The sequence below is a fragment of the Argopecten irradians genome, chromosome 13 (assembly GCF_041381155.1).
Source record: "Argopecten irradians isolate NY chromosome 13, Ai_NY, whole genome shotgun sequence".
NCBI classification, from domain to species: domain Eukaryota; kingdom Metazoa; phylum Mollusca; class Bivalvia; order Pectinida; family Pectinidae; genus Argopecten; species Argopecten irradians.
This window is the reverse complement of record NC_091146.1, coordinates 3151100-3170694: the sequence shown is the minus strand read 5'-3', so window position 1 is coordinate 3170694 and position 19595 is coordinate 3151100. Positions and strand designations below refer to the sequence as shown.

At 31.4% G+C, this 19595-nt stretch overlaps 1 protein-coding gene across 3 annotated transcripts; it reads left to right on the top strand.

Annotated features, from left to right (window-relative positions):
* The first annotated feature begins 25 nt into the window (after positions 1-25).
* On the top strand, positions 26-16361 carry LOC138306186 (uncharacterized). 3 transcript variants are annotated; one of them, XM_069246582.1, is made up of 9 exons: positions 26-70; positions 446-541; positions 3953-4051; positions 11126-11185; positions 11680-11736; positions 12565-12624; positions 15110-15169; positions 15406-15455; positions 16003-16361. In XM_069246582.1, exons 1-8 carry the CDS (start codon positions 64-66, stop codon positions 15435-15437), a joined length of 471 nt encoding a protein of 156 aa, XP_069102683.1. In that variant the 5' UTR covers positions 26-63; the 3' UTR covers positions 15438-15455; positions 16003-16361. The 3 variants fall into 3 exon arrangements, with proteins under 3 accessions (XP_069102683.1, XP_069102685.1, XP_069102684.1); XM_069246584.1 differs by lacking the exon at positions 11126-11185; XM_069246583.1 differs by lacking the exon at positions 11680-11736.
* Positions 16362-19595: the final 3234 nt, after the last annotated feature.

Genomic DNA, 19595 nt, shown 5'->3' with positions numbered 1-19595 from the left:
AATGGTCTAACTGCAATTTCTGCCAGAAACCGAAAACTCCAAGACAATGCTAGTCCTGAAGATATGAAGGGTAAATTATCTTCGGTTTTGAATATATATTAACTAATACTATTTTTTGCTTGCATTTTGTTGTTTTCAAATTACTTTTTTTTAAATCATGGTGTTTTCTTATTTTATTTTTTCGTAGCTTTTGATAAAGAAATGTTGCTATATGATCAAAAATGAAAAATTATTATGCATGCTACTTTAAATATTTAAAGTACTTATATTATAATAAGACATTATAACCATAATATATGATATGAAAAACAATTGTATTCGGAAACGGTCCGAAGGTCAATTGGATGATGATTATGTAATCTCCCCTAACATTCCCTGGTGAATTGATTTAGTCTCTGATTTAGAAGAACCTTAATGTATCTAATATAAATAATCATATTTACAGATCCATACCACTTGTATGCTTCAGCAGAGGTAAGGAGGGGGAGTGTTTTAATTACTACAGTAGCAAAACAGGGACCTCATACGGAGACCGACAAACGTGAGTTAATTACTATTATTTCATCAATTGTTGAATGCTTCCCATATACAATATATTATTGCAGTGAATGTCACATTACATTCAGCAGAAACTTTTCTGTCAAATATAAATTATAAAGAAATCCATGTACATGAACTATATAGTTTCTCTTCACCGGACTCATAAAGTATACTTATAATGGTTAAAGTCCATGTTCTAGTTGTGGTGCAATAGCCTTATAGTTAAATAATATATCCTGATGCTTCAAATTATTATACAGCCCCTGTTCAAAGTCGTTAATGTTGGGTGCTGAAACATCTTCTACTGGTAGGTTGAAGCGAGCCTCCCCCCTCATAATACTATAATTGCAAGCGACCTCCACTCCCTACCCTCGTTATCGGAGAATCAGTTTTAACATTTTCTGTCTTTTAAATTAATTGAGCCGGGTATGGATGGATAATTACGATGTCCATGATTCCGAAAAATACATTTACGTTCTACGTTCCTCGGCACAAGATATCAGCCAAATTCTGCTGATGTTTCCGTTTTGAAATGCGATAATTCTCCTCTCTGTGTCAACCCCCTCCCCCATGCCCCTCGTAAAAAGCGATTCAACCCTCGTACAAGCGATTTCTGCCGGTACCCCCTACATCTGGTAAATTATGAATACCGAAACTTTATTTTTTACTTAAGAGATTTCTGGCTGAATGACGTCCTCAAAACTCCAGAGGTTACTAACGTTGACGGTATGTCTACCCCTGGACTATCTCATAGTAAAACTGAGGGCAACCCTGAAGAAAAAAATCTGAACCAATCAAAGGTGTTCAAAGATTTCCTTTTAAGACTACAGAGAGATCCACGCCTATCTTAAAGTACACAGTCAACCACAGCGTACCGTTATACGGTTCTTTTAATACACCAAATCACTAAATTACCCGTACTGTTTTGTTGCCTCCAGTTTTACTATGATATAGTCCAGGGGTGAATATAATATCAATGATAGTAACCCCTGGAGTATCGGGGATGGAGCACTACGACATAATCGATTGTGTAGCATGGTTTTTATGTATTTTTTATCCTACATTCATTTAATATATTCTGATCCGAATTTGTTCTCCTTTCCGGTTCTAATACTAGTCCTGTTGTTACAGAAAATCTTAAGTTTTGGTTTCCCTATAACATAATCCAGGAGTGAATTAAAAGACATAAATATTAACTCTGGAATATCGAGATAACTTTCACTTTAAACATTTTATTTTTCTGCTTTATTGATTTATTTTTAAAACATTCTATGCAATCGTCCCAAAGCTGCGTACTGAAAACTTATAAGACAGGAATTAATTGATTTTGGATAATAAAAAGGACGAAAATCTTTCATGACATACGGTGAATCTTAAACAATACACCAGTAAAGTATTTGTTCCTTTGTATGCACCATATCTCTGCATTAAAGGTATTAGTGATTCAATTATGGCGTTAAAGGCCTACTACCAAATTAGCAAAAGTTTTAGATGTCCTATAATGTCCTATAATGTTAATGTCCTATAATGTCTTATGATGTCCTATAATGTCCTATAATGTCTTATGATGTCCTATAATGTCCTATAATGTCTTATAATGTCCTATAATGTCTTATGATGTCCTATCTTATGATGTCCTATAATGTCTTAGGATGTCCTATAATGTCTAATGATGTCCTATAATGTCTAATGATGTCCTATAATGTCTAATGATGTCCTATAATGTCTAATGATGTCCTATAATGTCTTATGATGTCCTATAATGTCTAATGATGTCCTATAATGTCTAATGATGTCCTATAATGTCTAATGATGTCCTATAATGTCTTATGATGTCCTATAATGTCTTATGATGTCCTATAATGTCCTATAATGTCCTATAATGTCTTATGATGTCCTATAATGTCCTATAATGTCATGATGTCCTATAATGTCATATGATGTCCTATAATGTCTTATGATGTCCTATAATGTCTTATGATGTCCTATAATGTCCTTTCCGGTTCTAATACTAGTCCTGTTGTTACAGAAAATCTTAAGTTTTGGTTTCCCTATAACATAATCCAGGAGTGAATTAAAAGACATAAATATTAACTCTGGAATATCGAGATAACTTTCACTTTAAACATTTTATTTTTCTGCTTTATTGATTTATTTTTAAAACATTCTATGCAATCGTCCCAAAGCTGCGTACTGAAAACTTATAAGACAGGAATTAATTGATTTTGGATAATAAAAAGGACGAAAATCTTTCATGACATACGGTGAATCTTAAACAATACACCAGTAAAGTATTTGTTCCTTTGTATGCACCATATCTCAACATTAAAGGTATTAGTGATGCAATTATGGCGTTAAAGGCCTACTACCAAATTAGTAAAAGTTAAAGGTTTCATAAAAACATTAATAATATCATAAAATGCATATTTATAGCCTAAGATGAGGTAACAACACCGAACAAATTCAAGATTTCCTGCGTCATATATGATAACTACTGAAATTATTTCGCTCTTTTGCCGTCTGGCGGAGTGATAGTCAACTAACGCGCGATATTTAGGACGATCCGCGTTATGAAAATTAACATTTAATGTATTTTAATTATTTCTTTTTATGATGAGGATGGATAGTTAATAACTTTTGCAACTTTTAATGGCAAATTGAATCGTTTTTAAATATAAAGGTCATATCTTTAAATAGAAAAATAACGGAATGTTTGCATAAAGACATTGGCATTTCAATCGATAATTATTCTCAAGATTATTTTGTAATGTGCCAAAAAGAGAGTATCGCTGTTAACATTATTGTTGCTATTTGTGTTAAAGATCATCCATACAAATGTACATTTTTTATTCAATTTATTTAATTCTATAATGTGAAATTTCAATTTGCCTGAAATACACCTTTTTCAAAATCGTTACGCCGTTAATCAGCCCATCAATGGCGAGATTTTAAAAGCAATAAAAATATATACATTTAAGTTTATGATATAATATAATTTTGCAATATATTTAACAGAACAGAAAAATAGTGAAAATACAATCACTGCCAGAACCCACGAACTCAAAGACATTACTAATTCACAAGATGTGAAGGGCATATTATCTTTTGTTTTAGATATCTAGTCACCAACGCTAACTTTTTTCTTACATCTTGTTTTTTTAATCATCTTTTATTTTTAATAAAAAATAGCAATTCCTTGTTTTGTTTTCAAATTGAATCGTTTTTAAATATTTTTGAAAAGTCTAAGACTACGATAATCATACGTATATTTTAATAATTTGAAAGAAAATATCTGAAATAAATTAATAGCTTTGATGGGAAAATTATATGATAGTAAATTATCTGGAGAAAATAAAATCATGTGTAGGTACTAAACAATACGACAACTAAAGATGTCTTGTCATATTTACAGATCCTTACCACGTGTATGCTTCAGCGGACGGAGAGGTGAGGAGGGAGAATGTTCCAACTACAGTATCAAAACATGCACCTCAAACGGGGAGCGACGAACGTGAGTTTATTACTATTATTTCATTTAATTTTGTAATGCTTCTTTTATATCATTATTTATTGCAGTGAATATCAACATTTTAGTGAATTTTTCCCTTTATATTTGTTTTCTCTTTTAAAGTAATCTTGCTGGACTATGAATATAAAAAAATATATTGATAGCAAAAAATGGAAAAGATTGTAATGGAGCTAACTGTCCTATAATGTCTTATGATGTCTTATGATGTCCTATAATGTCTTATGATGTCTTATGATGTCCTATGATGTCCTATAATGTCTTATGATGTCCTATAATGTCTTATGATGTCCTATAATGTCTAATGATGTCCTATAATGTCTTATGATGTCCTATAATGTCTTATGATGTCCTATAATGTCCTATGATGTCCTATAATGTCTTATGATGTCCTATAATGTCTTATGATGTCTTATGATGTCCTATAATGTCTTATGATGTCCTATAATGTCTTATGATGTCCTATAATGTCTAATGATGTCCTATAATGTCTAATGATGTCCTATAATGTCTAATGATGTCCTATAATGTCTAATGATGTCCTATAATGTCTAATGATGTCCTATAATGTCTAATGATGTCCTATAATGTCTAATGATGTCCTATAATGTCTAATGATGTCCTATAATGTCCTATAATGATGTCCTATAATGTCCTATAATGTTATGTCCTATATTATATGTGTCCTATATGATGTCCTATAATGTCTAATGATGTCCTATAATGTCTTATGATGTCCTATAATGTCTAATGTGTCCTATAATGTCTTGGATGTCCTATAATGTCTAATGATGTCCTATAATGTCTAATGATGTCCTATAATGTCTTATGATGTCCTATAATGTCTAATGATGATGTCCTATAATGTCTAATGATGTCCTATAATGTCTAATAATGTCCTATAATGTCTTATGATGTCTTATGATGTCCTATAATGTCTTATGATGTCTTATGATGTCCTATAATGTCTTATGATGTCCTATAATGTCTAATGATGTCCTATAATGTCTAATGATGTCCTATAATGTCTAATGATGTCCTATAATGTCTTATGATGTCCTATAATGTCCTAATGATGTCCTATAATGTTCTTATGTGTCCTATAATGTCCTATAATGTCTAATGATGTCCTATAATGTCCTATAATGTCTTATGATGTCCTATAATGTCCTATAATGTCTTATGATGTCCTATAATGTCTTATGATGTCTTATATGTCCTATATGATGTCCTATAATGTCTAATGATGTCCTTAATGATGTCCTATAATGATTGTCCTATAATGTCTTAATGATGTCCTATAATGTCTAATGATGTCCTATAATGTCTAATGATGTCCTATAATGTCTAATGATGTCCTATAATGTCTAATGATGTCCTATAATGTCCTATAATGTCCTATAATGTCTTATGATGTCCTATAATGTCTTATGATGTCCTATAATGTCTTATGATGTCCTATAATGTCCTATAATGTCTTATGATGTCCTATAATGTCTTATGATGTCCTATGATGTCCTATAATGTCCTATAATGTCTTATGATGTCCTATAATGTCTTATGATGTCCTATAATGTCTTATGATGTCTTATGATGTCCTATAATGTCCTATAATGTCTTATGATGTCCTATAATGTCTTATGATGTCCTATAATGTCCTATAATGTCCTATAATGTCCTATATGATGTCCTATAATGTCTAATGATGTCCTATAATGTCTAATGATGTCCTATAATGTCTAATGATGTCCTATAATGTCTAATGATGTCCTATAATGTCTAATGATGTCCTATAATGTCTAATGATGTCCTATAATGTCTAATGATGTCCTATAATGTCTATGATGTCCTATAATGTCTAATGATGTCCTATAATGTCTAATGATGTCCTATAATGTCTAATGATGTCCTATAATGTCTAATGATGTCCTATAATGTCTATGATGTCTATAATGATGTCCTATAATGTCTAATGATGTCCTATAATGTCTAATGATGTCCTATAATGTCTAATGATGTCCTATAATGTCTTAATGATGTCCTATAATGTCCTAATGATGTCCTATAATGTCTAATGATGTCCTATAATGTCTAATGATGTCCTATAATGTCCTATAATGTCTTATGATGTCCTATAATGTCTTATGATGTCCTATAATGTCCTATAATGTCTTATGATGTCCTATAATGTCTTATGATGTCCTATAATGTCCTATAATGTCTTATGATGTCCTATAATGTCTTATGATGTCCTATAATGTCTTATGATGTCCTATAATGTCTAATGATGTCCTATAATGTCTAATGATGTCCTATAATGTCTAATGATGTCCTATAATGTCTATATGAATGTCCTATAATGTCTAATGATGTCCTATAATGTCTTTATGATGTCCTATAATGTCTAATGATGTCCTATAATGTCTAATGATGTCCTATAATGTCTTATGATGTCCTATAATGTCCTATAATGTCCATATTGTCCTACTATATAATGTCTATAATGTTATGTCCTATAATGTCTTATGGTGTCCTATAATGTCCTATAATGTTTAATGTCCTAATAATGTCTTATGATGTCCTATAATGTCTTATGATGTCCTATAATGTCCTATAATGTCTTATGATGTCCTATAATGTCTTATGATGTCCTATAATGTCCTATAATGTCTTATGATGTCCTATAATGTCTTATGATGTCCTATAATGTCCTATAATGTCTTATGATGTCCTATAATGTCCTATAATGTCTTATGATGTCCTATAATGTCTAATGATGTCCTATAATGTCTTATGATGTCCTATAATGTCCTATAATGTCTTATGATGTCCTATAATGTCTTATGATGTCCTATAATGTCCTATAATGTCTTATGATGTCCTATAATGTCTTATAATGTCCTTAAATGTCCTATAATGTCCTATAATGTTAATGTCCTATAATGTCCTATAATGTTAATGTTCCTATAATGTCCTATAATGTTAATGTCCTATAATGTCTTAAAATGTCCTAATGTCATATAATGTCCTATAATGTCTTATGATGTCCTATAATGTCCTATAATGTCTTATGATGTCCTATAATGTCCTATAATGTCTTATGATGTCCTATAATGTCCTATAATGTTATATGTCCTATAAATGTCCTATATGTTAATGTCCTATAATGTCCCTATAATGTCTTATGGTGTTCCTATTATGTCCTATAATGTCTTATGATGTCCTATAATGTCCTATAATGTTAATGTCCTATAAATGTCCTATAATGTCCTATATGTTAATGTACTATAATGTCCTATAATGTTAATGTCCTATAATGTCCTATAATGTCCTATAATGTTAATGTCCTATAATGTCCCTATAATGTCCAATAATGTCCTATAATGTCCTATAATGTTAATGTCCTATAATGTCCCTATAATGTTAAATGTCCTATAATGTCTTATGGTGTCCTATAATGTCCTATAATGTTAATGTCCTCATAATGTCTTATGTGTACTATAATGTCTAATGTCCTATAATGTCTAATAATGTCCTATAATGTTTTGATGTCCTATAATGATCCCTATAATGTCCTAGTTGACTGTCCGTATAATGTCCTATAATGTCATATGAATGTCCTATAATGTCGTTAATGTCCTATAATGGTCTTATGATGTTCCTGTACTATAATGTCCTATAATGTCCTATAATGCTGTCTTATGTCCTATAATGCCCTATAATGTCAATGTCCTATAATGTCTATAATGTCATATGATGTCCTTATAATGTGTCCTATAATATCAATGTCCTATAAGATGTCCTATAATGTCCTATAATGTCCCTATAATGTCAATGTCCTATAATGTCATATTATGTTTTTATGAATGTCCTATAAATTCCTATAATGTTAATGTCACTACTAATGTTTATGATGTACCTATAACTTCCTTTAATATTATTCAATCTCCTATATTTTAGTAACACTATATAGATGTTGATGTAAAACGCTTCTGAATATCGTGATTTATAGACTACAAGGACGTTGTTTGTAACTCTCCCTCTCTTTCTCTCTTAGTACTGTGATATATTGTTTTGTTAATGGAAATCCGTTTTCTTTCATGAGAATATATACCAATATTGTAACTGGTTGCTGTGATTTATTTTTGTTAAGGCGATGAGTATATACCAATGTTGTAACTGTTGCTGTGATATATTTTTTGTTAAGAGCGATGAGTATATACCAATGTTGTAACTGGTTGCTGTGATATATTTTTTGTTAAGAGCGATGAGTATATACCAATGTTGTAACTGGTTGCTGTGATATATTTTTGTTAAGAGCGATGAGTATATACCAATTATTGTAACTGGTTGCTGTGATATATTGTTTTGTTAAGAGCGATAGTATATGACCATGTTGTAACTGTGCTGTATATATTTTGTTAAGAAAGCTGAGTGATATATTGTAAACCAATTTTTGTTATATTTTTTTTTTTGTTAAGAGCGATGAGTATATACCAATGTTGTAACTGGGTTGCTGTGATATATTTTTTGTTAAGAGCGATGATATATACCCAAAAGGTTGTAACTGGTATGCTGTGATTAAATTTTTTTGTTAAGGCCTATGAGTATATAAAACACAAATGTTGTAACTGGTTGCTGTGATATATTGTTTTGTTAAGAGCGATGATATAAAACGCAAATTGTTGTAACTGGTTGCTGTGATATATTGTTTTTATGTTAAGAGCGATGAGTATATACAAATGTTGTAACTGGTTTGCTGTGATATATTGTTTTTGTTAAGAACGATATATATACCAATGTTGTAACTGGTTGCTGTGATATATTGTTATTGTTAAGATCGATGTAGTATATACCAATGTTGTAACTGTTGCTGTGATATATTGTTTTGTTAAGAGCGATGAGTATATACCAATGTTGTAACTTGATGCTGTGGATATATTGTTTTGTTAATAAGAGCGAATGGGTAAATACAAATGTTGTAACTGGTTAGCTGTGGAATATATTGTTTTTGTAAAGAGCGATATGAGTATATACCAATGTTGTAACTGGTTGCTGTGATATATTGTTTTGTTAAGAGCGATGAGTATATACCAATGTTGTAACTGGTTGCTGTGATATATTGTTTTGTTAAGAGCGATGATTATATACCAATGTTGTAACTGGTTGCTGTGATATATTTTTTGTTAAGAGCGATGAGTATATACCAATGTTGTAACTGGTTGCTGTGATATATTTTTGTTAAGAGCGATGAGTATATACCAATGTTGTAACTGGTTGCTGTGATATATTTTTTTGTTAAGAGCGATGAGTATATACCAATGTTGTAACTGGTTGCTGTGATATATTGTTTTGTTAAGAGCGATGAGTATATACCAATGTTGTAACTGGTTGCTGTGATATATTGTTTTGTTAAGAGCGATGAGTATATACCAATGTTGTAACTGGTTGCTGTGATATATTTTTGTTAAGAGCGATGAGTATATACCAATGTTGTAACTGGTTGCTGTGATATATTTTTGTTAAGAGCGATGATGAGTATATACCAATGTTGTAACTGGTTGCTGTGATATATTGTTTTGTTAAGAGCGATGAGTATATACCAATGTTGTAACTGGTTGCTGTGATATATTTTTTTGTTAAGAGCGATGAGTATATACCAATGTTGTAACTGGTTGCTGTGATATATTTTTTGTTAAGAGCGATGAGTATATACCAATGTTGTAACTGGTTGCTGTGATATATTGTTTTGTTAAGAGCGATGAGTATATACCAATGTTGTAACTGGTTGTGTTATATACTGGTTGCTGTGATATATTTTTGTTAAGAGCGATGAGTATATACCAATGTTGTAACTGGTTGCTGTGATATATTTTTGTTAAGAGCGATGAGTATATACCAATGTTGTAACTGGTTGCTGTGATATATTGTTTTGTTAAGAGCGATGAGTATATACCAATGTTGTAACTGGTTGCTGTGATATATTTTTGTTAAGAGCGATGAGTATATACCAATGTTGTAACTGGTTGCTGTGATATATTTTTTGTTAAGAGCGATGAGTATATACCAATGTTGTAACTGGTTGCTGTGATATATTTTTGTTAAGAGCGATGAGTATATACCAATGTTGTAACTGTTGCTGTGATGTTAAGAGCGTGATATATTTTTTGTTAAGAAGCGATGAGTATATACCAATGTTGTAACTGGTTTGCTGTGATATATTTTTTGTTAAGAGCGATGAGTATATACCAATGTTGTAACTGGTTGCTGTGATATATATTTTTTGTTAAGAGCGATGAGTATATACCAATGTTGTAACTGGTTGCTGTGATATATTTTTGTTAAGAGCGATGAGTATATACCAATGTTGTAACTGGTTTGCTGTGATATATTTTTGTTAAGAGCGATGAGTATATACCAATATTGTAAGCTGTGTTGTTAATACCATATTTTTGTTAAGAGCGATAACTACCAATGTTGCTGTGAAATTTTTTTGTTAAGAGCGAAATATACCAATGTTGTAACTGGTTGCTGTGAAATATTGTTTTGTTAAGAGCGATGAGTATATACCAATGTTGTAACTCTGTTTTGTTAAGAGCGATGAGTCATATACCAATGAATCCACTGGTTGCTGGTGATAAATTTTTGTTAAGAGCGATGAAGTATATACCAATGTTGTAACAAAATATATTGTTTGTGTTAAGGGCGATGAGTAATATTTTAATTTCTTATTCAAAAATCTAAATCAAAATAAATGTTTGAAGTCTGCCGATGGAAACATAAAAAGAAGAATAACATTTAAAGTTTATCAGTGAACTCCAAGTAGACATTACAGAGTTACCTCCCATGCGGGGAGGTATCCATTGAAACGTCATAAGTCTGTGAGTGAAACTCGCATTATATTCTCTTAAAGTAAAACCTTACGCCCTGAACTTTGAAACGTTACAATAAATACCTACCCATTAACGCACATAACTCTGAATTATACAAATTTATAATTAGCACAACAAAATTAAGTTTGTTCGTGTTGCAGTACTTTCAACATTTTCTATGCATTAGGTGCCACTGAGAACGCTAACAAAGATGACCGGGAGTATCTAGAGTTGTATCAATCCGCAGGTATATATGGTTAATTTGGCTCATACTAATAGTGTTAAAGGCTCATGAATCCAACAGTAGTTATGTATGTTTAAGTATGAATATCAGTTGGATTATTTCATTCAATGATCGGTAATCAACAACACACGGAATACGTAGGGAATGCTTAAGGAAAAACTTTAATTTGTTGTTGTTTACTGGTGTGTCAATTGCATATTCCAAATGACTTTTTATTTTTAACTTAATGTTCCGGTAAAATAAAACTGTCAAAATGTAAATATTGACATATATGCAACTGTACCGCCATAGGCCAAGGGACATAATTCAGTGACAATGAAAGATATAAAAATATGTAAAATTCGGACATTTTGATGATGTAATGCTTTCTGGATATTCTTTTCTGAATTTGTAATTGTATACATAATACGTTCAACCGAAATCTACTTTATTCTAGTTCTATCACAGACCTCTAGAGAGAATATACCTTAACGTGTGAGTCTTTATCTACACATTAGGTACCACTGATAATACGATACAAGATAACGGGTACATGGATATGAATCAATCTAAAGGTATATATGTATGGTTTGTTCTTTGCCCTATAGGGAACAACCACATCATAATTTTACATAGACCACAGTGTTAAACTTTGTTAAAGTTTTGTACTGTATTATTAAGACAAAGGAATATTAGTTGGCTATTGTGTTCTATAATTAAAGTCTACATGTAGGTTCTCATATAACACTAGATAGAAAAAAAATTTGGGTCCTTCTGCTCAAACTCCAACCAGGGTAGGTATTTTGAAATCAGGTGCATTTTGCACTAACAAATCCTTAAATTTCAAAATGAATTTCCAAATTCATATCATGGCTACCTAGGAATAATTACCTGTCACAAAACATATTTACTTTTGAAATTCATAATTAGCCAGTCAATCAGCGGCCGGGTTAAAATTCTATCCTGGGCTCAATCTTATATACACAGGGGCCATTTCGAAGGTCTTTTTTATTTAGATGGTTGTTCCCTATATAGTTTGTTTGATTCATACTATCAATATTAAGTACATGTCATTATTAATGAATTAGAAGAAAAAAACACCGCGCAAAAGCAGACAATTTCTTGAAGAAAAACGTTTTTATAACAAGTATTGACTTGTTATCAATGGCATAAAAAACACTAAACATGTTAAAATAACGTTATGTTGTTTTTCTCAGAAATCTTAACGCCATTGCATAGGTTAATCAGAATCGGCGTAATAAATTGCGGCGTTTGAGATTTTTTAAAAAGTGATCGATTCATTTCTTTGCTTGTGTTATACAAAAATAAATGATGTCTGCGTTGTTAGTTTCACCACAACGCTTATCATAGCTCTACATTCTAGCCATTTGTTTATGTATTAGGTGCAGCTGTGAATGCAACTGGGGATGACCAGGAATACATGGATATGAATCAATCCACAGGTATATTGTAAGACTCTTTCATGCGTGGATATGACGGATAGGGATATACTACCCGAGGTTTTACTACATTTTGTGATCCCGAGGGTATAATATCCTTATCCTTCATATCCACTTATGAAAGAGTATATTTGTTTCATACCTCGACGTTTTATTATAGATATGAATCCACAGGTATATATATATTTATCCTGCAACTGTCCCACATACTGACCGATAACTACTGCCAGATAAACTTGTGCTTTATCCGTCAATACGATCACGTGAATTTGTTCCATATCTGACGGAACTTTTCTAACTTGACCCTGAACTTGAACCTTCCGGTGAATGAAACGTCATTCAGTCGTCCGCTAAAACGTGACGTCACATTCACCGAAATGACGTCATTTTTAAGATATCGAAAATCTCGTATGGCTGTGTCGTCTTTTTCTTGGCTCATGACAAAGGTATGTATTGTTAAGTAATTCTTTAATGGGTATTTATTGTTATTTGAGTATATTCACTGAATAGAATTACGGTTACTGTTTGTGAATGCGCTTATTTATTTCCCACACGGCAGTAAAAAGGAGTACACTCTCATTCGGTTAAGTGAATGAATCTTTACCTCCGCATCAAAGAAGCGTCTCGCTTCGAGCGAAACAAAGTAAGGAACTGTCAATTTGCTTTCGTTTTGAATGCCATAATTGTTGCAGGATAAACAGAATACACGGTTAGTATCTTACAATACAAGTTTTATTTTGGTGCTCGACACGGAAAGCCAAGATGACTCGGCAAAGCCTCGTCATCTCGGCTTTCCTAAGTCTCGCACCAAAATAAACCTTGTATTGTAAGATACTAACCATGTATTCTCTATATATCAGTCTTATTAAAGGGATAATACTACACAAAACATTCCAATTAAAATGAGATTGATAATGTTGCCGGGTTTTATCAACATTATCAAAACTTCTTTTTTTTGATAAACTTAACATGTTTAAAAAGAACATTCCTTAATCTAAAATGTTACCTAGGCGACGTGAAATAGATTGGTTTGATCTTAATTTAGATGAGGCAATTTGCTTGCCATTAGAAACCGATGCCTTATAGCCTATATATGACTTCTAATACAAAAATATAAGAAAACCTTGGTTCATATTTGAATGCCTGTGATCGGTCAGTGTTCCCATCATGTGCACTACGGCATTGTCCATGATATTTGTTGTGTATCTGTAATCCTACACCCATTCTATGTATTTCGCTTTGTTGTCATTTCCGATTCTAATATTAGTCGCACCCTGTTGTCGCGTATAACATTCAGTTTTTCTATGGCGTAGTCCAGAGGTGGATATAACGACTGTGGTCGTAAACTCACGAATATCGAGATGGTATCACTTTAACTTATTTTTCTCTCTCCGTTTTTGAATGCTCACTGGTTTACTTTAATATCCTAATATTCAAGTCTCCATCTTAATTTGATTCAATGAAACTACTGAACATGTTTCAGTTGCTCATGAATTATACTAAGATTAATATTGGTTTTGCGCAATGTCGATTGTCCGTCTGTCCGTTTTCTTGTTACTACGATTTCTCAGATAGTACTGCAAGTATTTGCCTCGAATTCCATATATAAGGTTCCCCTAGGCTCTAGTTGTGCATATTACATTTTGTGACGGATCGGTCAACAACATAATCGAACGGCTAAAGTCTGTTACTGATTGGTTAGCAAGATGAACACCAGTCAGCCATCTTGGATTTTGATAGTTGAAGTTTGTAGCCGCTGTTTCTCATAAAGTACTGAAGGCATCTTTCACAAGTTGTAATTGTAGGTCCCCCTAGGACCTTAGTTGTGCATATTGCATTTTGAGACCGATCCATCATCATAATAGCCAACAGGCAGTCATATTGGATTTTGATATTTAAAGTTTTGTAAGCACAAAAAGCATCCCTCTTTCCATTTTTAGACAAACAAATGTAGATCGTTGGTAGGTGCCAATATCGCACAGGGACCTCTAGTACTATACAGTCATCAGTTACTTTCAAGATTTGTCATCAAGTGAACCTCTTTAACTTCATTATGAAGATATTATTTTTCTAACCATAAGGCACATTGAGCGGGACACTTTCTGGTGTGTCAGTGTTCTAGTCTCTATCAGGGGCCATGGTGGCCGAGTGGTTAAGATGTCCCGACATATTACCACAATCCTTTCACCTTTGTGTCGCTAGTTTGAATCCCATGTAGGGCAGTTGCCAGGTAACGAAAGCTGGTCTGTGGTTTTTCTCCGGGTACTGCGGTTTTCCTCTATCATCAAACATGGTGAATCAAACCCATCAAAGTCGACGCTTCAAATGGCGTCGTTAATTTAGACTATAATAATTATATAATGATAACATTGATTTAAGCCAATGAAGATGATCGTCATTTACATGATTAAATGATGTTATTTATAGTATTATAACTTACTGATTTGGAGAAATATATATTTAGTATGTTATCCTTTTTATACACAAGTCGGTGATGAGAATACAACAGAAGATGGCCGGAAGTATCAGGATCTGTATCAAACCACAGGTACATATAGGGTTTGTTTAATTCATAATAGTAATGCTATATTTGGTTACTGAATTTTAGGAATTGGTTTTAGTTGATTTCTTTCTGTCTGTCTTCTTTATTTCTTTCAAGTATATATAATACATACCACCAAGTTTTAATAATGTTTTGTTAACCTATTAAGTGTGGTCAAATAAAATCACAATTTTTTTATATCACTGTATATGTTTAAATCAAATATTAAAATTATGTTTTAGACCCTGAACACTTATATGATAAAAATCAATGATCTTTGGAAAGTTGAAATGTAAGTATAATGACATTTAGAAATAACCAACGTGCTCAGATTTAGACAGAAACGTTTAAACGATAGAACAGTATTGCATGAAGGAGTCATTTAAATGAAAACACTCCTTCGTTCTCTTTAAAACAATAGGAGATAATTGTTTCAGTGTTTATGACAGGAATTATGTAAGGTGAAAGGCTCTAACCTGGAATTAAGTGAAAGGCGAGCGGCTTAACCACTACACCACCCGATTACCCAAATGATATTAGTCTGTTTTAGATTAATTCATCATATGACATAACCACCTATCGCGTGTCTATGTAGACTTACTGAAAAACGAATATTCCGTCTTTGCATATTACAGAGTAAGCTCCCTTGCGGGTAGGTATAGATTGTAACGTCATTATTTTGTGAGCGCAATTCACGTCGTTTTCTCCGAAACGTATGACGTTACTCTCCCAAACATATGACGTCACAATCAATACCTACCCGCAAGGGCAGATAACTCTGTAATATGCAAATTCGGAATAGGTGATTCATGTTTTATTTTACTTGTTTTAATTTGTAGACACCGACGCAGACCTGAAAATGACCACAGGAAACGAAGCGTACAACGACATCACGTGATGCAATACGACGCGTATGTTCTGATGTGTGGGTTTTAATTTTCAATTATGAATGTATTTTTGAAAAATATGGATGTATCCTAATGATAGCACGTGCTGAAGATGATGATCATACAAAAAGACATGTAATCATTTTTTGCAATTATAAATACACATATGTATATGCTATATATCATACACTATAATTTTAAATACACATATGTATATGCTATATATCATATACTATAATTTTAAATACACATATGTATATGCTATATATCATATACTATAATTATACATACACATATGTATATGTTATATATCATACACTATAATTTTAAATACACATATGTATATGTTATATATCATACACTATAATTTGAAATACACATATGTATATGTTATATATCATATACTATAATTTTAAATACAACATTAATATATGTCTATCATATTCCTATTCATTGATTGACTTCAGATTCAATAAAAGCCTACCATTCTTAAATAATAAGTATATATACAAAGTTATTATGTTTCAGTACCCAAATCTTTCACTTTTGATTATAAGACATTGTACAGTCAATACAATGGCTTCGTTTTCTTGTATATGAAGATCTGGGCTGCCTTACAATAAACAATCAGTAGTAAAGTCATAATTAACGTCCAGATTTATTGTTCTCTTGGATCGTCAGTAATATTTAATTAACTATCAGTAGTAAAGTCATAATTAACGTCCAGATTTATTGTTCTCTTGGATCATCAGTAATATTTAATTAACTATCAGTAGTAAAGTCATAATTAACGTCCAGATTTATTGTTCTCTTGGATCATCAGTAATATTTAATTAACTATCAGTAGTAAAGTCATAATTAACGTCCAGATTTATTGTTCCCTTGGATCGTCAGTAATATTTAATTAACAATCAGTAGTAAAGTCATAATTAACGTCCAGATTTATTGTTCTCTTGGATCGTCAGTAATATTTAATTAACTATCAGTAATAAAGTCATAATTAACGTCCAGATTTATTGTTCCCTTGGATCGTCAGTAATATTTAATTAACAATCAGTAATAAAGTCATAATTAACGTCCAGATTTATTGTTCTCTTGGATCGTCAGTAATATTTAATTAACTATCAGTAATAAAGTCATAATTAACGTCCAGATTTATTGTTCTCTTGGATCGTCAGTAATATTTAATTAACTATCAGTAATAAAGTCATAATTAACGTCCAGATTTATTGTTCTCTTGGATCATCAGTAATATTTAATTAACTATCAGTAATAAAGTCATAATTAACGTCCAGATTTATTGTTCTCTTGGATCGTCAGTAATATTTAATTAACTATCAGTAGTAAAGTCATAATTAACGTCCAGATTTATTGTTCTCTTGGATCGTCAGTAATATTTAATTAACAATCAGTAATAAAGTCATAATTAACGTCCAGATTTATTGTTCTCTTGGATCGTCAGTAATATTTAATTAACAATCAGTAATAAGTCATAATTAACGTCCAGATTTATTGATCCCTTGAATCGTCAGTAATATTTAATTAACAATCAGTAATAAAGTCATAATTAACGTCCAGATTTATTGTTCTCTTAGATCGTCAGTAATATTTAATTAACAATCAGTAATAAAGTCATAATTAACGTCCAGATTTATTGTTCCCTTGGATCGTCAGTAATATTTAAATAACAATCAGTAATAAAGTCATAGTTAACGTCCAGATTTATTGTTCCCTTTGATCGTCAGTAATATTTAATTAACTATCAGTAATAAAGTCATAATTAACGTCCAGATTTATTGTTCTCTTAGATCGTCAGTAATATTTAATTAACAATCAGTAATAAAGTCATAATTAACGTCCAGATTTATTGTTCCCTTGGATCGTCAGTAATATTTAATTAACAATCAGTAATAAAGTCATAATTAACGTCCAGATTTATTGTTCCCTTTGGATCGTCAGTAATATTTAATTAACTATCAGTAGTAAAGTCATAATTAACGTCCAGATTTATTGTTCTCTTAGATCGTCAGTAATATTTAATTAACAATCAGTAATAAAGTCATAATTAACGTCCAGATTTATTGTTCTCTTAGATCGTCAGTAATATTTAATTAACAATCAGTAATAGAGTCATAATTAACGTCCAGATTTATTGTTCCCTTTGATCGTCAGTAATATTTAATTAACAATCAGTAATAAAGTCATAATTAACGTCCAGATTTATTGTTCCCTTGGATCGTCAGTAATATTTAATTAACAATCAGTAGTAAAGTCATAATTAACGTCCAGATTTATTGTTCCCTTGGATCGTCAGTAATATTTAATTAACTATCAGTAATAAAGTCATAATTAACGTCCAGATTTATTGTTCCTTTGGATCGTCAGTAATATTTAATTAACTATCAGTAATAAAGTCATAATTAACGTCCAGATTTATTGTTCCCTTTGATCGTCAGTAATATTTAATTAACAATCAGTAATAAAGTCATAATTAACGTCCAGATTTATTGTTCCCTTTGATCGTCAGTAATATTTAATTAACAATCAGTAAAAAAGTCATAATTAACGTCCAGATTTATTGTTCCCTTTGATCGTCAGTAATATTTAATTAACAATCAGTAGTAAAGTCATAATTAACGTCCAGATTTATTGTTCCCTTGGATCGTCAGTAATATTTAATTAGTCAGTAGTTTACACAGGGGGGACAACTCGACGGTTTATTTTCTCTCTATCAAGTCTGTTTGATATATTAAGGGGTAAATTTTTTTGTGGGTGTAATGGAGAGAAGGATTAATTGTAAGTATCGTAGTAATTTGTATTAATTGACAGATAATACATTCGATGTTCCTATACTGTAAAATAAATTATATCCTTCTCGTAGAATAATGTTTAGTAACAGAATATATTAACTTAAAGTCATCCTCAGTAAAAAAGTTAGCATACTTAAAACGTCCAGATTTATTGTTCTCTTTGAAATTTTTACGATCAGTTTATCATTATTAACATCAGTCATTAATCTTTAGGTCAAAATTGTTGTAATTAACTGTCCAGATAGCCCTGCAGTCAGAATATAAAAAAGCACGCAGGCGTCGAAATCGAAGTTATAAATGGATCTCATAAATATAAACTTTACATATGGTTATTCTGGAATATAAGTCATGAGTATAACAATTATAATTGACATTTTGCCACTGCGAAGTCCCATTACTCTTAACTTGATCTGCATCAAGATCCAAAAATGCCATCCAAGTCATAATTAACGTCCAGATTACTGACATTGTTCCCTTGGATCGTCAGTAACCCATATTTATGAATTAACAATCAGTAAAGGAAAAGCTAAAGTCATGATAAAACGTCCATATTATGTTCCCTAGCCCAATCGTATAGGGCTAATATTTCACATTAACTCTTCAGTAGTATAAGTCATTATCTACGTACCAGGATTTATTGTTCTTTGATCGTCAGTAATATGTAATTAACTATCGAGTAGTAAAGTCATAATTAAACGTACAGATTTATTGTTCTCTTAGATCTGTCAGTAATAT